The sequence below is a fragment of the Nomia melanderi genome, chromosome 14, assembly GCF_051020985.1.
Source record: "Nomia melanderi isolate GNS246 chromosome 14, iyNomMela1, whole genome shotgun sequence".
Classification (NCBI taxonomy): Eukaryota; Metazoa; Arthropoda; class Insecta; order Hymenoptera; family Halictidae; genus Nomia; species Nomia melanderi.
Genome location: NC_135012.1, coordinates 12661462 through 12686213, shown reverse-complemented (window position 1 = coordinate 12686213; position 24752 = coordinate 12661462). Strand labels below are relative to the sequence as shown.

Sequence of the window (24752 nt, the reverse complement as noted above, 5' to 3'; positions counted from 1 at the left end):
TTTCGCTTCTCTCTTCCCTTTCTTCCTCTAGTGCGAGCTCCCTTACGACAACCCACGTTGTTTCGCGCTGTTGAATTTCCGATCGTTGTTTGCGCGTCGGTCGGCGAAATGTTCATGCACGCTCGACAGGGTTTTTCCACGGGAAAAGCCTATTTAGTTCGAGCACGGATACGATGTAAATGCGTCAAGTTGCGAGAGTGGCTCTCGAAAGTTCCAATCTCCCGAGGCGAGAAGGAATGCGATTAAGCGTTGATGGCTTCCTAAATGCAAACAACCCCCGAAACCGTAATCACCGAAGACAATCACGACGCGACAAAGGGTTGGCGGTGTATAACCGAAGAAGAATAAATGACAGAAGCGGTCTGGTGCTACGTCAATTAAGCGACACCGCTCTGTTGCCGTTTCTCCCAGGAAAACGCAATTTTTCAGTGATTTTCACTCTGCGAAAGCCGACGGTCTACAGAATCACATAAAACGGAACGTTCAAACATTCCTTTACATGATCATACTACTGTCAATATTAAACACGACATGAATCTTATATCACTCATAATCTTCGTGTCATTTTTTAAAAAAAAAGGGTTAAACTTTTGAAAATCTTCTTCGTAAGAAAGCTGAGTATCCATCAAAGTCTTAAATAGACAAATATCTCTACATATTCTCTTATTACTCAAATAATTAAATTATTCATTTAAAACTTCCGAATATAGATATCGAAGCTCGAAGTTTCCATTATGGCAGCTTTAGACCTCAAAGGAGTTATTCGGATATCTCTCAAACTTCTCGTACTACAACATTAATCAGAGCCATGTTAAATGAAAAAAATCCTCCCTTTCATCCCGAATTCTCCCAAGTGACTACAAGAACTTGCGTTTGCACAAGGACCTTCTGTCTGCTAATAAATTTCAATAATCCAATTCCGACAGGCACTTCGTCGAGCAAGGGTTAACAAGCAAACAAACCAGAAGACTCGGGTGCCCCAAGTATCTAAACAATTAACCCTGTTCCGTGGGGTGGGACTATCGATTCCGGCACAATATCAGATTCCCTGAGAGACGTATGCGAAGGAAAGGCGCCGTCGTGTGCGTGATTGCGTATGATATGCCCGTGGCTTGTCGTCGGCACGGAATGGGGTGGTCGGGTGGGTGGCTGGAATTCGTGGGTTACTTCGTCTCTCCCTAGAACGTCGCGTAGCATTTCCCGACGTGACGGTATTCGGCCCCGACCACGTCGTCAACGAGGTCTTCGTCCCCGTCGTTGTCCTTGCACTCGACCCTTGCATTAAGGTCCCTGCCTACCATCTCAATGAAAAAATCGTGATCTCCGATCATTCTGTGGGAAAAGAGTACCACAAATATTCATTTCAAACTATAACTATAAATCGATCAATGTGTATTTGAACAGTATCACTATAAAAATCTAAAAAGTCCTATAAAAATTGTAATAGATTATTCTCGGTTTCTTCAGACAGTCATTATTCAAGTGAACCTATTTTCAAGATCATTTAGAGTAGTCATTGAAGATAACTGCGAAAGAAAATTGAAACCTTTCGACTGGTAGTCCTAGTGTTAACAATACGTGTAATTATAAGAGCTAATTGAATTAGAAAATAGAATATTAAAGAAATTTTACCTGCAACAATTCTATGTTTGCACAAACATGACTAATAATATCTACAATATATGCTGGTTTCAAGACATCGCAAAGAAGAATCACAGATGACACATTAGACGAAGTTTTCAGAAAGGTCTCGGCGAAAACTTTCCTTTCATAAGCGAGACTATCATAGTCTTCCCCTCGCGAGTTCAAACCACCATACCGTGTCCAATTCACGGGTCTACGTGGCATGGCTGACTTATAGATCCGCGTAAGAGGTCCCGGTGTCTCCCTGCGAGCGTGATTTCGCGCGGAGCCCGTTCGTTTCAGCTAGCTCGTGTTATTCGAGACATTTCGCGGCGCGCCCCGGCACGCTGTAAATATTGTAGAATATCTCGCGGCGCGACGAAAGCATCGGCGAGGGCCCGGTTCAATTTAATGCGTCGGCTGCGTGCAATTTCTTCCCGTGGAACTCCGTGATTCTTTCCTCCCGCCGTCTGCGGGGGTAATGGCATATTTTATTGAGCGAGGTGTAATTCGCGAGCAGCAGGCAATTCTGCGGAAGAAAGGACCGAGGTAATGGCCGGTGAAAGTTCTTAATACCGAGCTTTTGTTTTCGAGTGGATCCGATTCGGAGATTAAAGCACTCCGGTTTTTTATAGTGGAACTATTCTCTTGGGAAATCGACTGATTTGTGTGTGTGTGTTTTTTAATTGGAATTAAGAGGGTAATCTGAGGATAATTAGAGGATAGTTTGATTTTGAACTTGATTTTGAATTATGGATTACAATGTGTATCGAGAAGTTTCAGTACTTTTTTAGGAAGATTTCTGTGTTTCTAGCAATTATTATAAAGAGAGGAACTTGTAAACTGATATTCTGAGTTATTAGTAGCTTTATTGTCAATAAGAATATGTATATTTACTCACGCGTAATCCGAGAAGTCTGGAAATTGATAGTAAAGAGTGGAGAACGGGAATATTGGCGCAAGTAGAAGAGGACGGTGTTGGTCAGACATTCTCTTAGGTAAAACGAGATGAATTGGGAATTTCACATATCGAATCGAATAAGGGCAGAATATCTAACATATCTACTAAAAAATAGTCAAAGTAGAAGCTCCCTGCGTTACGAAGACATCCGGATCAACTTTCATGATTCGATGATTTTCTTGGACGTTCAATCTCGAAGAGAACGCGTTGCGGACGTGCACGATGGCCGCTGACAGTACACGCACGGGGTAATAGGGCAAACGATATTTGAAACAAGATTAACACAATTTGCCCCGCTAAGAGCGAACTAATATTGCCCGCGGAACAGAGAATGCTCTCCCGCCACCCTCCCTGTTTGCAGAGTTGTTCACACATACCGTGTTCTTCGTGTTCCTCCTCGGGGGCGGGCAGCTCTCTTTCAACGGGAAGAAAAGCTGTAAATATTACAGAACATCCCGAACGCGTTAGGGAGCCAGACAGCGCGCGGAATTTGTTTCAGGGCTGGTTTTTCCGAGGGCAGTCTTCGCTTTTATTTGTGCGTAACAAAGGGCGCGGGATTCGATTAAATGTCTTTCACTGTTTTTCCATCCCTTAGACCCCTTTTATTCCTCCTCGCGTCGTTTATTGCGAGAAACATTCTCTCGTATATGACTGCCCTCCGAGTTCTTCCTCCCTTTGTCATCTCTCGAATTACACATTCGCAGGATCTTATTTCACGCGATATTAGAGATTTTTATATGGTCTTGCGATACTTTGGAATCTTTATATTAATAACGTAATTATCGATAGAGTATTAGACTGTCTTTGGTATTTATTAATTAATTACACCCTTTCAGAAATTTCCAATTGAATGTACGATGCAGCTCGCCGTTCCTTTCCCTAACAACCGGTCACTTTGTTCCCTTTTAAATGACTTAATCACGGTTTCTTCTATAGTCACTAATTACTATAAATTGCTCTTGAAATATACTTCCTGTTTATTTTGTACAATCGCGAGCATTTCTACGATAAACTCACGAAACAACTTTGAAAAGGAATCGATCCCTCAGTTTTCGACCGTCGAATTGTGGCTGTTAAGTGGCATTAAAAGACTTTCAGTCTACCGATGGCGAACCAATCAGCGAATCAAAGATCCTTTCGTCGCGCGGGAGGCACGAGAAGTTGGATTCCTTCCTCCGCGTGAAAGCGACCGTTGTTAGCGAGAGTAATAGGGAAACTTCTCGGTATCGGACATTTCCATTAATCAGCATTAATCCAGCGCGGAAACCTCGAACAGCCCGCGAAGATCCGCTGCGACGTCCAATGATAAATAATTAAACAGCTTCGAGCCGTTCCCCTTTGTTATCCGGCTTTCTTAATCAACGAGCGGCGATAAACTCGAACCGCTGTATCCACGTTACACGCGGATTCATAAATCTAAGATAAATGGTTACGGCTACTTAGAGGCGGCCATAAGCTTCGAGAAATATGAACGTTATTTTTTTTCTATTGAACGATCGCCTCTAGACAGTGCTCTTGATGTTATTAATCCCTCGCAACTGGCTCGTTCGAGTGTATTAAATGGGAGGGAATTACTTTGGATCGCGATGATGAATCTTCCTCGAGGGTTCCGCCGGATAAAGCGGAGTTAAAGCATGCTCGGACTGTTTGTCTACGAAGAATCCTGTTGCCCTAACGAGCGCCGGATTTATCGTTCCCTTGAAAGTGCCAAATTACTTTCTTACTGCTACGATCCGTTCGCATTTTCATCCTGTTCTTTAATTAAATTCATTTGTTGCCGGGGAACGTAGCCTTCCCCGCGTCTGTCTGGGCATGTTCCTATTCTACTTTCAAGCGTATTACACTACCAATAACGGTTGCCTACGAAACTTACCTTCCATTTTTAATTACTTCACAAAACCAGAACGACAATCGAGTAACAATCTAGTAGAAATACTTTTCACTTTATCACTCTGAATATTTCCTATTCTATTCTATATATCATGTCACACTCAATCACAAATTACTCATTAAACCCTTACCTTCTACATCCGTCAAGCACTTTCCTATTCTACCTACAATTCTCCAAGCTAATCCACCAATACACTCCTTCCCAAAGAAATCACCAGCGCCGAACGTCCCATAAAAACTGCCAATTCCAATGCCCATGATCGCGAGCCTCAACCAAAAAATTCCAGACAAAGCGTTCATCATCCCTTACTTTTATCACGCTTAATACCCGCCGGCAACGGTCTCGCTAAACCAACCTACAACCACCGCATTAAAATCTTTACGAGTAGCGGCGCGTAAGATCCTGTTCCGAAACGAAAGCGCGAACTTCCGCGTTAACTTCCCCAGCAAAGGAAACTTCTTCCCATGGAAGCGCCCCTTCCTCCGCGGTGCTCGGCCGGTTTATTTCCCCGCCCGCCCCCTTCACTGTGCCCCGTCATCTATTATTTTTCAACGAGAAGTAAAATTTACGGTCGCAACCGGCCTCCCCGAGGGGAGAAGTTCGTATAAACCGAGCCGATTCCTCGCGGCGGCTCACGTACGGCGCACCCGTGCGCGCGTTCCGGCCCGAATTTTACGATTCGCGGCCGAGGCGACCGGATCGCTGCAATTCGGCAGCTGTTGCCGTCCCGCGTCTCGACCCTTGAACCGCGGCCCCCGCCGAGCGGTATTAAATCGTGAAAAATGGCTTTTTTCGATGGTAAGTTCGACAGGTAGGCTGCTTCCTGCTCGGGCCTCCGTTCCGCTGCAGCGGGAAGCTTCGCGTATAAGCGCAAGATGATTTATGGGATTCGCATATTGGGTGTATCATGGGAAGAACATCGACGCGGCTCTATGCTGGAAATTGAATGGGCTGGCCGGGCTCCGACGCCGTTGACAGTGCAGTTAACTTTGACGAGGGCGCTTGTCGCTCAAATTTCGAGTAATAGGAACTTTCTCGATACTGAATTGTCCATTGTTTTTAACAAATATGTAGTGTGTAGAATTTAGTATAGTTTTGGGGTGTTTTTTGGATAGGGTGAATGACTGTGGGAGCACTGTTAAAGAGGGATGACTAATAGCTGAGGAAAAGTGGCCTGCTGAGTGGAAGTGGAACGTTGTGTTGCTCATTTTTGCTAATGAATATGTAGTATGTAGAATTTAGAGTAGGTTTTGGATATTTTTTCGAAAGCGTGAATGCGAGAATGAGTGAGAGGACTATAAAAGAGGGAAGCCTAATGGCTGAGTGGCCTGCAGAATGTTCTAAGGTTTCCCGTGAGGCTTCAAAGGGTTGTGTTTGACAGTTTGTTGAGAATTAGGGTGAGGAGAATGATTGAAGATTAAAGAATGATGTCCGAATGAGTCGTGTTTTTAATTGAGCGTTGTTAACATTCAGTTCCTTCTTTCGTTATTAATGAACTTCGTTAGATTTTGTCTGTATTATTCCGATCCACATATATCACAATATAAATATGAGAATCTATATCATTTTAGTTTAGTTTCTATTTCCTGAGCCACGGGAGATCCTTTAAAATAAATTTCCTAGTTAAATGGAATTGTTCCATAGTTAACTCGTATCGTGGACGGCCGTGGTCACGAAAGGGGTTTATCGGGGATGGTGTACCTACAATGGAATGCTTCTGACTGCGAAACGTGGCGAAGCCTACTGCGGCCGGATTAATTGGCAGACAATTGTGAACGGATTAAGGAGATTTCGGATCACGGTCCAATCACATTTCTGAGATTAGTTTGTTTAACCCTGCGCTGGTTGACGTGGCGCTGGTGTTTTCGGATGTCAGGATGGATCGAAGTTGACGTGGGATTAGGGATTAAATTTGCGGGATGATGGTAACGCGTTGTTCAGAGCACCGATCCATTTTCAATGGAATTGTCTTCTTAATTAGAGGTATTCTTTGTTCAATGTAATTATACATTGTGCATTCTATTCCTCGTTGACATAAGATCGACGCGACATTAGAAAATAAATTCCTTGGAATAATCAATACTCAATTCTCGATATTAGTAATACCAACAATCAAACATTAATCACTTGTATTCCAGTTACATTTACTAATTCCAAACATCAGAGTAAAAACTTGTTCCACATTTCTCAAACATCACAACTAAAATAATTATCTGCACAACCTACTCAATATTAACACCTCCCCACAACCCCACAGTATAAACCAAAAATCCCTCACCTCTATCAAATCCGGCGCAATACCTCCAAATTAAATCCCGAAGGTCGAAATCAAAATCCACCGATCCGAAAACCATAGAACGGAAACCGGTCGGATCATCAGCCATCAAACCTCCCTGTCTCGATTTCTCAAACAAAATTCCCCGGTAACATTATCAGAAGCTCACCGTTGGCGGTCGTAGTTTAAGCCTGTCAGTCACCGTTGGTAGCCGCATTGCGAAGGCAGAGATCGATTCCCCGACTGTCGGATCGTCGCTGAATCGACACGGCCCGGCGCGGGCTGGCAGCGGAAGCGCCGCGTGACGGATCGGCAGGAGAGCGCCGTATAAAAAAGACGAGCTCTGGCCTGCCGGTTGAAAAAAACCGCGGGCGACGGCCATTTATCTCGCGGCGGAGTCCCGTGCTTGAGGAATGGCTCTCGTTATGCGACCACCGAACACGTCAACGTTTTCAATCGCGCTTTTCGTCGCCGGGGGCGTTTTATTTCGGCCACGACGAGCGTCCGACCGTGAAATTGCAGCGTTATAACGCGCGCGTCTCGGCCCGCGGCCGGACGTCGGGAAAAATCTGTCGCCGCCGGCCCGTGTATCGGTTTTCACCGGCACGCCCGGTATAATCGTACGCCGAGTCGCGTGTCACGGACTCGTCGACGGCCAGCTTCGACGAGATTTGCGCCCCTGGGCCGGGAAGGGACGTTTCTCGATACGAGACGAATTGCTGGAATTTTTTGGAAATGGGCAAAGCTTTTTAGGTGGTTCAGGAAAGTGTTAGTTTTTGGAGAAAATGGGAAAATGAAATTGGTTTGAATGTGTGAATTCTTCGGTTTGGTTGGTGTCTTAGCTTTGGTTTTATGAGAGGAGAGTGAGTTTGAAATTTAATAAGGAAAAGTAATTGAAATAGGTTTGGGTGTTAAAGTTTCTACGCTGTTGAAACAGTTCTCTGAATAAAGCAAAAATTTGAAAATCGAGATTCTTTATAACGATTGCTCTAGTAGATTTCTTATATCTTATACAATTAACAATATTAGGTCCGTTCGATACGCTGCTAAAAAAATTAATGGACCGAATTCGTGACCTGGCAGTCAAAGTGTTAATATTATGAGGACGTTTACCAGACGTCACTTTTGATTAGTATGATGAATGTTTGACAGTGAAAGAGAAACTGTTCGATGGAGAGTAGCGTCGTGTTTATGGGGACACGAGTTACCGTACGTTTATAAACACGTCGTATCGAATTGATCTGTCGACGGAGAAGAACGGATCTGTCGTTGACAAATTGGCGCGAACAGAGGAGAATATTGAAGTGGATCGGCGGTGTCGCCTGTGCGAGATGCCGCGGAAGTGTGACAGAATTGTCCGTGCAGCGGCCGCGGCGTTTTCAATATATGGAGACCTTTGTGCGTTCCCTCTTGCGGCCGGAATAGTATACGTAAAAAGCGGATCCCTGGAGTCCGCAGTTTTTGCCCCATAAAACAACGGTCCCGCTTTATACCGCTATTGTTCGAAGTTCGTATCGGGAACAGGAGAATTGATACCATTATAACTTCCCGTGACTTCAAAAGACACGGAAAATATTCGAAATAAGATGTAAAGATAGTTCATAATGAACGTAATACCTAAGAACATACTTCAGAGCGTAAAACTTAACTTCGAATTACGAGGGCGGTAATATTTAAAATATTGAATCCATTATCTTGGAACTACTTTCTGCTAGCTTATATAATTCTTCGCGAGGGTTCATAACTTATTATTCATAGCAGGGAATGCGATAGAAACTTTCATAAAACTTCAACTTTTTCTAATATCATTCTGCATCCACCGAAGGTCCTTTCAGTTCCAAATACGCAAGAATGTAACGACGAAAATTGATCAAGTCTTGATAGCTACACTAAAACTTCGCGACAAGGATTCACTAATCATCCCTCGGTAGTAACGCCAATAAGCGATCCAATAACTAAACAAAATCCAATCAATCCAACCAAACATCCCACGTATCCCATAAATCAAAGCTAAAAGCAAGACCCCCCAAAACTCTTTCGTACAGTAGTCGTTCGCACCCCTCAGAAGAATGACACTTCGTCGGAAGTTAGCTACACTCCCTTGTCCGCGAGAAACATCCTGGATTGTCCGGACTCGATATCGAGACGTCTAGAAGATGGCGCGGGTCGGCGATTGGTGGTTGATCCATCAGGCCGGGACACGTCGAAAGTTTGCCGATAGTTGAGAGCAGATCAACGAAGACGGAGGATGATTGGTTAGCTTTTCCGGGAACTCCGGGGGCAGCTGGGAGAAGACAGTGTCCATGAGCCGTGTATATACGGAGGTTCCTTTCTCCGGGAGAAAGGACTGGCAGGTCCGAGCGAAGATCGGGGGCTAACGGAATCGCTCGCATTCGTGACGATTCCAATTCCTGATGCCGCTGCCTCGACGCGGCCATCAACCCCCTCGCACGGTGCACGGAGCCACCCTCCGGCGGGCTGGCCGCAAACAAGGAGGCGGGCAATTTCGGGGTTGCTCAGCGTTTCCAGCGCGCCGGGCCATTTCGCCGAAGCGGTCCCTCTTCCCTCTTTCCTGCTGATCAACCGCAATGCCGGCTGACCAGATGCTTCCACGCTCCCGTACGTCCGCGTCCGGGACAACTTCATCCGACTGGACGGATCCTGCTGATCTCGAACTCGATCCTTTCGCCCGACGATCGGTCACCGTCTGGAGGATGAAGAGGTCGTGCCGGCTCTCGAGGATGAGTGGACCATGCGTGACCGGTGATCTTTGGAGATGAGTGGATTCGATGGGGAGCCTTTTGGAACAGTTGCCTCTGGGATCTCTGGACTTCGCGATGGATTGATGGATTGATGGAGTTGTGCTGATTTTCGGAGTTTCAGAGGGATGAGGGATTTTTTGTCTGTGAATTGGAATTGTTTAGGATTTTAACAGATTTGGGGAGGTTTGAGAGTTTATTCTATTTTCTAGACTATACGTTTGTTGAATTATATGGGTGTATAATATAACATTTGACAATAAGACAGAGTTCATCCGAATTGTACGATCCAGTGATTCAACTGGACAACCGAAAAAGTTAAAGACACATTCGCGTCCATTAATTCTCCTGTGTAATGCAATACAATGTCGACCGGCCATTACCGTTTATCAAACGAATGAATGTCCGTGGGTTCAGCACGCCGTACATGATTATCACACCCTCCCTTTCGGCGCGCGATAAGATTCGTCCTCCCAGCGAAAGCAATGAAATTAGAGGAATTCTATGGAGCGTATCCGGTCACAAATAATTCGGAACAATCGTGGCCGGGTACCGAGCCATTTTCACGTTAGACCGGTCCCCGCTCTAGCGAACGTCTGTGGATTATTCCGTAGCTGCAAGTGTACCGGAAACGCAAGCCACCGTGTACCGGACCTTAACGTTTATTGTTATCCAGGTTAATACCCCGGACTCTGTGTTGTGGAAACTCACGAAATCCCGGTGTGGCCGTGGCCAGCTTTGTTTCTTCCGCTAACCGTGTCTGTTCTTCGCTCGGTTTTATATCCTTCGTCTCTTCTGCCGTTTCCCGATATTTTCTTCTCCCCTTCTCTCTGTCCCCTCTTGTCCTCTTCCTCTTTTGTATTCCTCCTTGCTTCGCCTTACCTCTTCTATTTCTCTTCCTCTGTCTCTCTTTTTTGTATTTCTCTCGCTTTGCCTTATCTCTCGTGCTCTCTCATTTCTATTTTCCTTTTTCTTTCTCATTTCTCATCCTCTCCTCTCCTCTCTATTTTCCTTTTCTTTCCATTTCTCTTCCTTTCTCCCTCTTCTGTATTTCTCCCTACTTTGCCTTCTGCTCTGTTCTCTTCACCTTTTTCCCCGTCCCTCTTTCCTATATTTTCTCATCTGTCTCTCCGTCCCTCTTTCACGTACCTCTCTCTGTCCTCCTCGCTCCTCTGGCTTCGTCCGCGTTTCATTCCATCGCGCAGCTGCCCCGCGACAAGACCGTTACAGCCCTTTGTCCGCCAAACGGAGGAAATGAAACGGAGGACACAACGACGCCGCCGTTATCAAAGCGTCGGAAGAAGTTAATCCTCCGTAAGCTTCTGGGACGCTTCTAAAAATCTGATGCACCTGCTGACTCCGCGATAAATGGAATAAATCACCGGAGCTCTGGCGGGATGATACTCGGTCTCACGGATACACAAGTTTTATGGTACTCTACCTAATTAGCCTTATCACGAGCTGAAGATTAAGCAGCCAACAATGTTGACACAAACCTTCGTGCATCTAATACGACGCAGAGCACTTTCGTTCATCCGAGATACTATTTCCATAGCTCCTCTATGTTCTAGAAATTTGATTAATTCCATAACGACGTGTATTCGATTAACACTAGAACTACCGAGCATTCGATACGATTGAAATCGCTATGAATATTGTAGCAATAGATTATTTTCGGTTTCTTCAGACATTCATTATAGTATTCAAGCGAACCTATTTATTTTCAATATCACTTCGAATATTCAATGCTTCGAAGATATCAATAATTGCGAAACGGAAAAACTGAAACCACCCATTTTGATTGGTACGGTAGTTCCAGTGTTCACCTCCGATAAAACCACAATTGCGTTCGCTCCCTGAATCAGAAACCTCTGCAAACGCATGAAACTCGTTTACCGCGATTTATTGCGCTTGACAGACACAATGCGGGGCTTTCACGGTCTCAAGAAAACAGGGTACATTTTCTGAATAGCAAAGATAAATTCTAAAGTTACTCTTGACGTTGAAATGCCGCGGTTCCCGAGTGCGCTGCCGATATTCCACGGCCGGGGGAGGTATCGGCGACCTTCGGTATCGTACGGAACGGGACAAATGCTCGGACGTTGGACACAACGGCGCAGTCCGGCGCTACCTTATATCCGGATGTTTATCGCTGTCCACCGTTGGCTCGCTCGAAAAATATAATGGTCCGCATTTTGTACGGTCTTTATTTCCCAGCGTGCCCTTTTGCTTGCCTTCCTTCCGGTCGATAAATAACGCGCCTGAAAAGTACACCGAGAAATATCGGGGGGGAAGGTCTCAAGACGCTTTCAGCCAACAGAAGATATGGAAACAATATTATGAAATATTAATACCGCTGACGATCCTCTGTCTCGCGAACACGTGCGTAAATATCGCGACCCTTATTCCATTCGGATTCATATTTTTGTCGACGCCGACGTGAACGAGAATATTATAATTCCCCCGGTGGCTGACTTCGGAAACGTTCGGCTGCGATGCGTTTTACTCTCGCTTTCTGATACGAGCTTTCGCCGCTTTTATTTTTCTACGAAAGGCACTTGTCAGTGATGTGCTTCGGGTATATTGAATTCAGGGGAAATAGTTCAAGCTTTATGATATTATGAAGTGAACGAGTATTGGTAATTAATGTGAATGTAGAATATATGTTTGTACTGAGGTAATTGAGTCGCTCAGAAGTCAATGAAGTTGAGTGCAGGAAAGGGCAATTGGGAAAATGAATGTTTGAATTGTGAAATGATTATCGAATTCAGTAGCTATGGAAATAAGGGCTTTCTGATCTAGAACAATTTAATTTTCCAAAATACACGTTCATCTACTCGTAAAGTACAAAGAAAATTAGAATTTAAATCCATCAAACGCAAATCACTTTATACCCGTCCATTTCCATATTCCCCAAACTTATTCAAACCTCATTCCACGAATCATCTTTCCCAAACCGGTTCCCATTATCGCTAACTCAATTCCCTCATTCTTACCAATCGCAGCATCCTCATTTCATCGCCGCTTGCCCCCGACAATTAGAACCCCCGCCCACGATCGCAAAACCCAACGCAACTCAGCCATCATTCCTCGGTAATTCGCGCTGAACGTCGGTCCCGAAGGCCAGTCCCGTTCCATTTCCCTCTTCCGTTCATCCCTGTCCTCTTCCCTGCCTCCCGGAACTCCTGTCCGTCTTCCCCTCGTCCATCTCGGTAAACGCGAAGTTCCCGGAAGAAACGCGGAAAAAGAGAAGACGAGGAGCGATCCGCAGAAAACGCGGAAGCGAGAAAGACTGAGGGAAAGCGGGGGGAAGGTGCGGGAGAGGAGAGGCGCGGCTGAATTTATGCTTCATTCGTACACGTTAGGTATACGCGAGGAGGAAACGAGTGGAGCGTAAATTATGGTACTCTTGAACGCGAGCTCGCTGCTACGCTTCGGCTCAGCTCTCCCCGGCGTCGGCCGCGGGGGAAGCGTTCGCTGGGGGGGTGTGTCTTTTATTTATTGTTCCAGGCCAGCAGCGGCGCGCTACGAGACCGCCCTTCTGTTTCCCCGACCGCGCGCGCGAGAAATTTAATTTTAAAAAACGCTGGCGTCTTCTTCTCCCGGTGTTCCTGTTCCTCCTGCCCTTTCCCGGTCGTTTTTCCCTCGCCGGTTGCCTCGCCAATGAACACTTCTCGCCGCGATTTCTCCGCGCGGAAAGAAAAGCGGCAGGCCGCGGGGCGAGGCCAACCACTCGCACCGTTTCCCCACTCGAGCCTCTTGAACGCTCGCTCGCGGAGCATCCCCGCTAGGCTGTTAATAGACAAACGGCCGGCTCCCGGTGAATTGGAGCGCTCGTGAAAGGCGTTCGCGCGGACGCGACCTTCCCCTTTCAACCCTCGCGACGCCCTTCCCGGGGCCAGGCGCGATTCGACGCTTTTCTATTTCATTAACGCGGCCCACGCCGCTTTCCTGTCTTCGCGCTCCTCGCTCTACGGTTCCGGTTTCTTTGTCGACTTCGAGTTTGGGGTTTGCACCGGCGATTGTCGTTTGGCTGTTGACGCCGGTGAAAGGGACCATGGTTTTGTGCCGATGGATGGTGCTCGAGATGAAAGTAACGTCGGGGACTTGTTGCTAAATATTGAGGGCTCCTCGCGGCTGTTTGGCCCTTTTCAGTTTGATTGGCTGGCGGAGTCGCTTTGACGCTCGGCTATTGTGTCTTCTGTTTGTGGAGTGGGTATATTGAATTGAGATCGCGATTGATGTATGGTTACCGAAGTGATAATATTGGAATATTCAATTCTCTGTATTATCGCAATTATTGCGGTAATGTATTCTAATTAGTTCAACTGACAGGTGAATATCTATAATCGCAATCGATAAGGTTTCAATGAATAACCGAAAGCGAGATTCCGATCAACAGGATGAAGCAAATTCTGAAAAACCATACGAACATCCATCTGATCTATCACAGTTATCCCCGAATCATCACTCAAGCTTCAAGTTCTACCTCCAGCAGAACCTTAAAAAATCCCCGTGAAAAGAATTACCGAGCCGTCCCTCGTAAAAATTTCAACAGCCTTCCGTTCGGAACCCTTTCGTTCGATCCTCGGCTCCCGTATACCCGAGGAACGATCGCAGAAGCCATCGGTATTATCCCAGCAGCTGGCTGGAAAGCCCCATCTTTCCGCGACAGGCTTCCCCAGGGGTGGCGTGTGCTCGCGCGAGAAAGAGAGAGCTCCTCGCAGCCGGCCGACAGAATAGCGGAGCGGAAGGCACTAATTGAGTGGCTCCGTCGCCTCCGGTTTTCGAAACGAATTAGTTGACGACGAATCTGATTCAGTCGCATCCTTTCAGAGGCCAACCCCCCGCGGCTCTGTTTACCCCACCGCCCACCCCTGTCACCTTTATGGCGACGGGGCTACGGTTTTTCAGAGCCCGCGCCTCGTTACGGTGTTCAGGGACAGACCGGGTAGAAACGATGAGAATGGCGGTGGAAGTCGGGACGGGGGCGGGAGGGGCGGTGGAGGGGTCGGTCGGGTTTTTGTCAAGCCATCGAGAATTCGAGTTAATTCGCCCGTAGTCGGAGGCGAGCGCATTACACGCTACGGGACTATGCTTAATTATCCTGCCATCGAGCGCGCGATTTAATGCGACGTCCCTATCAGAAAGGCTCGGATTGCCGCGCCGCGTGGCGTTCTTCGAGCCCCTTCTGGCTTCCGTAATTACGTAGGGTGTTGATCCTCGCCGATACCACCGGAAAACAAATTCCGTTTTGTCGCGATGGATCCTGTCTCTTTGATAGGCTCGTTATGCTTTAAATATGGAACTCGTGATTCGCTGTGAATTGGTACGATGCAGTGTGTTTGGGGATGAAGAGGTTTGGAGGTTTGGAGGTTTGAAGGTTGCTGGGAGATTTTTGATGCTGATTTTTGGGATTGTTGTAGGTGTTAGTATTGGAAAGAGATGTATGGAGTTTTTTGGGGATGGTTCGAGTTGTTTAATGGTGAATTACGAAGTGGAATTCGTATAAAGCGTTACATTGGAACATTCATTTTTCAGGGGACGTATTATTATCGGAATGTTATGGCGCTTCATGCTGGTACGGTCGCAACAGAAATTAGAAAGTAATTTCGGAAATTGAATCGGTATTTTGCATGCAAATGCAATAACGGGAATGCGATATGAAAACAGGGGACGCGTTCGCGTGTGTTTGGCGAACGACCGTCGCCTGTAATTCGCGCGACGAGGAAGCTTCATTTGATGAAATATTCAATTTTCGTCCTTTTAATTTCGGAATATGAACGCTCCGCATGAAACGCTCTTTGAGCGCGGCGGCCGGGGATCATTACGAGAATTAAGCGAACAGAAAAATACCGGGCCGACCAATCGAACGCCGCGATCGCTCGGCGGCCGACGCGAAGAAATTTCCACGGTGGAAAGTGACAATTCACGCGGCGTCCGTCGAGCGAATTACCCGATCGATCGTTTCAAGGGGAAGGAACGAAGTTTCGAAAGTGGACTGGCCGTATTTACATTCGCCGGGACGAATTTCCAGCGAGAAGCGAGCCATTTTATTCGGCGAAAGTTTGCTGTACAGATTAATTTTCAATTATCCGCCGGATACCCGACAGAGAATGGGATATGGGATTCCTGATTACCGCATCGACAAATCAAAGCCTGCTTGATTTAATCTTCCTGGCAAATTACATGTGAAAGAACCGGCCGGGAAATATTTCTCGTTAAACGGAATCGCTGAATTTCATTCGATTTATCATTTCCACCCTTCGATCAATTTCTAACTTCGTTACATTCGATTCCTCGATAATACATAACTCGAAAATTTCCTATAAAATCGAGAAATAATATTTCCAAACGCATCAAATAAATCAGTCATCTCAACTCCTCAATCAACGCATCTCTAACAAAAGAAATCCTCTCAATTCTATACTCTACCTTTCAGAGAACTAAACACTAAAGTTTCCATCATTCTTTCCACCTGAAAACTTTACCGAAACCACCCTTATCGAGGGTGACACCGAGCTCCATTCATCGCGAGGCATAATCAACTGTAATTATTATAACAGAAGCAATTACCAGGGAATCTAATCAGCACAGTAGCCAGACACGTTTCCACTTCGGCGTCGAAAGCGTCGGGGGCGAAGGAACACGCGACGCGAGGGGTTGGGAGCGACAGGGTCGGCGACGCGGAAGGAAGAAAGGACGCGGAACCCCCCGGGCGGAGGGCATTCACGCGGCGACCTCGCGGGAAACTCGGAATCCTCGCGCAGGCTGCGATAAAAGACGTGTGGAGCTGTCGGCGGTCGCAGGAAGGGTCGCTAATACTCTGAAAATCTGCTCCCCCGCGTCATATTCGGTGGCTCCGGTATCGGGCCGACCCTCCTCGAAATTCCGCGCCGACATCCGCTTGATTACATGCGTCTCTCTTCCGCTTCATTTCCGAGGAGGGGCCGGCTGTCACGGAAAATTTCTTTCCCCCGAAGACCGTTCCGGAGCACGAGCCTTCCGGATCAGATCCTAAACGATTTCCCAGGAACGATCATGCTGGAGTGGATCGGGCGACGAAAATTGGAGCTTAAGACTGGGGCTGATGATTAACTCGGCGGCGGCGTTTGTGTCAGCTGTGGATTACACGGTTGCTGTGTTTTCCTCGAATTTTAGAGTCGAACGGAACTCGAATTTGATGAGCTTTCAATTTGTAGTTTAGAGTTTGAATTCGGGATAAGTTTTAGAGAAAGAAATGGATATTGCGTTTAACTCTTTGTGGACAAATGTCGATATTTTACCGAGTAACTTTCATGTTAGGAATGCTGAGTTGCAGATGAATGATTTAACTACTAAACAGCGAGAAATAGGTTCCTGATTCTCTGTTAATATCGATAAATATCTGATTCCATTTCCCCAGTCGACGAAGCATCGAGTAAATATTAAAAACTCCGCCGAACGAAACCGTTTACAAGTGCGTATAAAATCCGCATTAACGTCCGCGTGAATATTCATCGAGCGGCGTAAATGAATTTACGAGATGATCGACCATTGTATAATCGATTTCGCGTTCCGCGGCCGGGTTTTTCGTATCGGAACGCAACGGGGAACTGCAACGGTGGCGAGTGTTACCTCGGCGTTGCGCATTCGAAGGCGAGCCAGGCCTCGGACCGGCGGAACGGGAACGTAATTACGGAGAACGACCGAGAATAACAATTAACACCGCAACGACCGGGGGCCGCCACCCCGTCAACCTAAGCGCTTTCGGACAAGGACCAGGAACAGGACGGAGCTCGCCGCGATAGGCGGTTATAAGCTTCAAGGTCGTTTGAATTTCCACGCGTTTTACAACGATGCGCGCGCGACAAGACTAATTAGCTCGGCCTACTTCACGGGGGAGGTCTGGAAAGAAGTGGCGCGATAGACGGCCTCCCTGTAACGCGTACGCGGGATACGACGCGAACGGAAGTAGGTTACCGATGAGATTAAAGCCGGCGAAATTAACTGCTAGCCCCGTAATTTCGTTTGCAAATTACCTGTCGATGGAACGTTCCAGAACGCTGATGTGGGGCTTAGGAAATACCACTCCCTTCCACGCTGGGAATATTTAACCCTTTGCACTCCAGAGGCGTCTCTAAGTCACCGAATGATTTGACACGGCAAAACTGTAAAGTTTGATATTTAATATCAAACTTTGTATATGCAACAATGTACGAAATATTGAAAACATAGTTCTCTTCCTCGATGCGTGTGAGATTTCTTAATTCAATCGAAGAAAATGTCGTCTGTCATTAGAAAGTATTGAATGTTTCCTGTGAAAAAATTCTGGAGTGCAAAGGGTTAATATCGACACTTGAATCTTTCATTTTGTTTAGATTTCTCGTTGGTTGTGGAAGATTGTTTTTTGAATGTTAGAGCTTTGTGATTTTTTAGAGAGAGAATTTGCTTGATATTGGCATTTGTAGTCGATACGGTGTCAATTGTTCTTGTGTTTATAGTTGAATTGAGTGTGTTGGTTTTTATTCAGGTTTTACTTGAGAAGTGTTAACGTGGTAGAAGGGTTTTTTATGTGGATAATTTCGGTTTCGTTAGCTTCCGTCGCGAGGCAATGTTTACAAAGGAATCGAACGCTTTGACGAGTTCCTAATTCCTATTCGGAGTGCGTCCGCGATAAGTACGACACTTCGAGGAAAACAGTAGGGATTAAAAGGGAGGGTGCGACTTAATGTCGACGGCTTTCGGTCGCCTAACGCATTGGTATTCGGCGGCGGTGTTCGTCTAATGCCCTGCTTTTGTCTGAACAGAGGTGAATAGGAAGGACGGCCGATTTTCCTCGAGGAGGATGTAATGGGTAGACAGGATCAGCTTCCACATTCTTTCAACCCTTCGTCCCGGCGGAAAGTCCTTCGAGAGACTCACTCGAAGACGTAGTACAAAATAAGGGATGATTTCTCTACCCTCGCAAACTTCTCGAGACAGAAGCTCCCTAAAATTTCAGGAATGTAGTTTCAAAACGAAATAAAATTCAAGAATCCTAAATGCAGTCGTAACATTTTCTCACTGAATTATAATAGCTGACTCTGCAACTTTAAATTTCAAATATTCAAAGAATCATTCGAACTCAACTTTCCAACTTAAGCAACACGCCAAGTTACATTACCACGATTATTCCAATAAACAAATCTCAACAGAATTCCAAATGTTCCAGAGGTCAAAGATACCCACAAATCACCGTTCCTAAAAAACACCCCCACGAATCCTTTCATCTAACTCACACGCGTACAAATTAACTCCTTGGCGTACTCTTTACTTTCGCCACTAAGCTCATGTACCATTTTACTATCGACAATCTGGAAGAAAAGCAACAAAATTGTCCACTCTACTTCAAGTGGAAATTTGATTTGAAGATAATACAATGATAACAGCAAAATAGTTGTTTGATTTGATCCGTGGGTAATGAACAACATCGATTGTTGTTAAATTAGTCTATAAATCCTCTTCACGAGTCTCACTCGTCATTGTACGGCAAGAGGTTAAAAAGACCTTCCCTAAAAAGCCCCTTCCTCCGGAGAAGTGTTCGATTTCCGTTGGAAATCTCCGAAGTCGATATTTACCCTTCGCCGTTCGTTTCTTTGGCAACAATTAAATCCGGAGCATCCACTCTTGCCTGGGACGGACGTATTCCGGTCTCGAGAGGCAACAGACCATCCACCGTCGAGCCAGCCATAAAACAAACCCCGTGCCTTTCGCACGAGTCGGTTCCTTCCGAGACACAGCACGCTCCCACCCTCTCGTCCGAGCACCCCCGTCGTTTCATCGTCTTCCTTTCTTCTTCCTCCCGCGGTCAGTTGCGAGCTGTACAGCTCTCGTATTTATGAGGGATTTTCCGGCGTAGGAAACAGGGTGCACACCACCAATTTCCACGGATCCAACCCTCTCGCGCTACCCTCGCAGACGGCGTCCCAATTTTTCTGCACCATAGGTTTTAACGAGGAGCTTTCGCGGCAAATGATCGTTCTTTATTGATAAACGGAGTACTCCTAACGGTGTTTTTATTCGTGGCACCCCTTCTCGGGCTGCCCCCCTGCCTGAAGGGGCGCGCTTCTCGCTGGACGGTACCGTTGCGGAAGGGTTGCGAGGGGCAAGGCGAAAGTTAACGATGTTTCGAGTAATCCGCAATTACCGCTGTGATTTCTTGTTTGGCGGAGGGAGATTTGGAGTAGGTTACCGGTGAGATAGCAACGGCGAGGGTCATTTGTGAGCCGGAATGGAATTTTATGTTCGCGGGGAAAGAACGGCTGCGGCGCATTTCAAGCTTGTGAATGCGATTCCGAGTTACTGTTGTTTCGCGGGGCAGATTATTGAATAGGGGTTCGCTGAAAGGAGGTTCTCCTCGGGAACTGTAATCATTTGGAAGCACGATGTTATGGAGAGATTAATATTACTGCTACTAATTGATTAAATAGTAAGTTTTGCTAGTAAATTAAGAACGCGAGTCTTGAGACGTATCTTGATTGTATCTTTTGTGACCTTTTCGTCTCAAGATATAAGTTCTATATAAATCAGTTCGAACCGTCATTAAACATTCGCATCAATTAAGAAGATCGCAATCTGAGATTAAACTCTAATTGACATTGAAAAACGACAAAGGATATTCGCGCATTCTACGAAGAAATGAAACCAAACTCGTTCTCCCTGCGAGTCGATATAATGTCGGCGCGAATTAAGACTCCCTTTTAATTAAACCGAACAGGGGCTGAATTATGATCGGAATCGCGCGCAAGTGGCAGTAGAGAGGCTGACACGGAGATACAGGCAGAGCGAAAAGAAATAATGAAAGAAAGAATGGGTACATCCGGTGTTCGACGAGTATGTATAATTCTCTGCTTAATTATTCTCCAGGTGCCGCAGCCGCATCCCGGGTCTACGTGGACGCTTTGTCGAAATTAGCACTGCAGGCGCAACTGGGTACATGGGGTGGCTCCAAGGATGTCGGTGAGTAATTTAACTTAATCGCGATTTTCTTATTATCGCGCATTAATAATCACTCGTCAATCATTAATTAAATACTCCGTGTGATCACGTCAATTTCAATTCTGGCTTGGCAACAATACCGAACCGTAGCAGATTATTCGCAATTCAATCAACTGTTTTATTTAAAGCATCCTACGATGTAATCGGATTACTATTTACCTAACGTTGTTTCTTACAAACAACCCCGGATAAAAAAAAATTGAAAATTCGTAATTAATCAACAGGAGAAAAAGGAGAATACGTATAGACACGTGATATCGTTCTTTTTATTGGCGCGGCTCGTAACGATCACCACAGGCGAATTAATTAAAATTTGTCACCCAATTATCGGCGGACAAACGCGAGTCGTTCTGTCCTTAAACGGCAGACCGGCGCACGCGCGTTCGCGGGTTAATTAATTAGCGCGACACGCGTCATTAGAAGGGCAAATAAATCATCGAATCGTCGACGGAAAATTTTGTTTGTCCCGATCGGCCGGGCTCCGTTTGAATTTCAAGCGGAATTTTTCGTTTTGTTTGCCTTCTGTCTTCTTCTCCCATCGTTTCGCGTTCATCGGCGTCCCTCCTCCCTTCCCCTTTCACTCCGGGCTCGCCGATGCCGACTTTGTCTTCGTCCCGATGCGTCTCTTAATTACCAGATCGGCCGGGTCGCGGCGGTAATTATTTCAATTACGACCATCCGACTGCGGGCCCGTCGTGTTCATTGTAAATTAATAGAAAAGCGGGGAACAATTAAAATCGAGCGGCCGCGATTGAAAATATCCGTCGCGTTTTTTAATTGCTACTGGTAATTATTACCCGCGCTGCGTACGCCGCTGCTTCGGAATTCGATGTTATTGGGTTTTTCGAATATCCCCGGATTTCGCACGATCGACGATCGGCGAACCGAGAAACCGATGTGACATTTTTCGAGATAAAACGATGCCTTGAGATCGAATCTTCTTTTGAATTAATATTAGTTACGATATCTGGTATTTTAAAAAATATTTTGAACCATAGAAATAATTTTTTTTCTCGTGATTCGATGAGCTACCCTAAGCATTCTGGAACTAGAATAACATTCTATTGGAATTATTCAATACTTCTATTAATTATCACGAAATTTCGATAAGACTTTGATATGTCAATTTTCACGTACAATAAAATAACGCAGATATTAAATCATATTCGAAATAAAATAATTTCTTAAGGAAAAATTAGAAAATAATTTACACTCTATAGGTGAGCTCACTGACGGCTCTCTGAAATTGGATAATAAAGTATTGCTCGCTATATAAATTGGCTTTCAGATAGAATGCGGATAAGAGCCGGCCGATAATTAATTAAAACGCCGCCTTACAATAAACTACTTATCATCCCCAACACACTTCCCATTCGTTTCTGTCGGCCCTCTTTTAATCAAGAATAATGGAACAATGACTTCATTTACATGGCTCTCTCCTCCACATCATGTTTACTTGTCTGAAGTGTTCGGCGCGGGGAAGAAAAAAAAAGTACTCCTAAAATAACCACGAGGGCAAGCAGCCATTCTCGAAAATTAAACGAACCACTCGGTTCTTCGTGTCCTTCGTTAAACAGTCAAGCTTTGTCGCAAACCGGACCGCAGTCGAACCGACTTTCAAGCGAATTCTGAACCGTTAGGGTGGGATCCTCGAGTCAACCCTCGCCCCGACGAAATTCTGTTAACACTTACATGCGACGAACGCTTGAACCCTGCCTCCTTTCATATTCGAACGTAACAATTATTACAATTCGCGATCCCTTTAACTCGTACTAATAATCGAATCATTAATTTCAATAGATAAATATATCTAGAATTAAATTTAAATCAAACCTTGCTTTAACAAGATCTAACAACCCTAGATAATTTCATACACGAAAATCATTTCACTAACTAAAGAATCTACTTGCAACTAAACTTGACACTTAAATTCCCATAAAAACATCGTTACAATTGAAATATTCAAATAAAATTAGATTAACATCTGTTCTACCAGTCAATCTAACCCATCTCAGAATCTTCAGTCCGCAAGTATTCAAATAACAAAATTTTCGCGAAAAATTGTGAAATCTACTTGTACAGACACAACAATAAGGTACCCATAAATTATAAATATCTCCCAACTTTTCTCAAAACTCAGAGATACCTCGAGTTGCTCGTTAATTTTAGCGTTAATCACGAGTCTGCGTAAATAGCTCGGTTCCGCTTAACAAACGAACACTTACGGTAATTCTAAGCGGTGGCAGTCTCATCCCTCGTTTCTTCGTGCTCCCTCGCCTGCTTTAGAAGCTCGACCTGTCGAGGCGAGGAGCGGCCAGGACAAGAGAGCACTCCCGCGGCTTCCAAAGCCAATAAAGGCTCAGCCGTTTAACCGTCTCTCCTTTCCTGCCTGTCTTACGCCGCGAACGACCGTGCCCGCGGGGTGAGACGAACGGGCGGGCCGCGGGGCGCGGAAAAAAGTTGCTAACAGGATCATTGCAGCGTGATAAGTGTACGTATTAAGTCCGGGTCGGTAACCTCCGTGGCCCCGCGTCGCGGGAGGAAGAAAGGCACGCCGAGGGAAAGCGGCCGCCTCGGGAAGCAGCCGAAGTGCGACCGAACTTTTATTTGTTTTCCGAACGGAAACGGAAAATCCCATTCGATCCGGAACGAATCGCTCGAATCTCTCGCTGGCCCCGTATTTTCCACGCCGGGGACCTGCACGTTTTGTCCGTTCGCCGCGGATGTTTAGCGCGAAGCTTTCCTCCCGCTCCTAATATTTCTTTCGCGTCTCTGTTATTTCTACCGTCGATACTAGGGGATCGAGGAATGCCGGGCGTACTGGGAATTTTCGTCTCGGGGATGTTTGGGAATTAAGGATTACTTTGATTTTGGTTCTTCCATGGAGTTGAAACGGATTGGGAAATTGAGATGTATCGTTGGATAATTGGTTTATCAACCCTTTGCGATTGTGACGTCCGAGATCGAGCTTCCGCGTTGTATACGTTGCAAACGAATGATTTAATTACTCGAAGCAAGAAATTAGTTTAGTCTCTAGTGTTCTAGCATTCTATCTAATTTAACAGAAGCAGATTTCGCGTGCTCTAAACATTCCAACCCTTAAAAGTGATGATTCTTAGATCTTCCGTTACTAGTCTCTCAGTCTGATAATTCCAATAATCAATTCCCTATATCTAAACAAACAACCTTTTACCATTAAACACAGTGATAACCTAATATCATAAACAGTTCACTCTAATTACAATTACTGAATCTAAGAAAACATATCCTCAAACGTAAGCTACCTATTTCTGAAAGATCAATCACCTGTTAACAAGTTGCGCGTTAAATAGCGTTATCAGGAAGACGATCGATGTAACGGTTCCCAGGTATATTCCCGGATAACGAGAGCTATCCGGACAATAATACCTCCGTCTTACCGGAACCCGTAACCGGTTAAAACGACAAATAATAATGCGGTAACCCTATTTCGGGGCAGCGCGCGGGGCAGAGCTTAAATTGGAAGGTGCCCCGGGGCGTCTCGTATCTAGTTAACAGGGGTTATATCCGAGCCTCGGATATTCTACCAGACCACCGATTGCAGTTAACTTCGGCCAGCATCCTGGAACCGGCAGCGGCGGGGTGGGGGGATGATGCAATGTAGGCAGGTTCGGGAACTCGTTTCGTATTATCTTTGAAAATACCGTTGTATCCGCGGAATACATTCGTATAATTACTCTGTGCTATCTAGAACCGCCCAGCGGAACGCGGGCAGCGATTCTCTTATTTATTTGGGACACGCCGAGGATTAGAACACTTAATATTGCACTCAAAACCCGGAGCCAACGCTGCAGTTCTACGTCTACGACGATAATTAACCCTTTGCGCTCGAGAGGTGACTCTCAGTCATCACTTGATTTGACACGGTAAAAATGTAGAATGTGATATTTAATTTAAACTTTGTATAATGCCTCGATACGTGAAACATTGGAGTCAAAGCTTTGTTCCTCAATGTACTGTGACTTCTCTTCGAATTAGTCTCGAAGAAATATCCGATTGCAAAGGGTTAAGCCCTTGAGGACGAAGATTCTTTGAAATGTACAAAACCTTCGTAAGATAAAGATAAATTATATATCAATTGCTTAATTAATAGAAAAAAGGGTACGCGCTGATCTCTTACTGTTCGAGTGATTAAATCATTTGTCTGCAACTTAGTCTTGCAAATATGAATATTTCATCTCGTCG

The 24752-nt window shown here is 45.5% G+C and overlaps 1 protein-coding gene across 1 annotated transcript in view; it reads left to right on the top strand.

Annotated features, from left to right (window-relative positions):
• Positions 1-24752, top strand: part of IRSp53 (Insulin receptor substrate 53 kDa) — a 219873-nt gene that overhangs the window by 115615 nt on the left and 79506 nt on the right. Inside the window, exon 4 of the mRNA XM_076373565.1 lies at positions 20397-20489. Coding sequence (XP_076229680.1) covers positions 20397-20489 — 93 coding nt within the window. The remainder of the gene's footprint in view (positions 1-20396; positions 20490-24752) is intronic.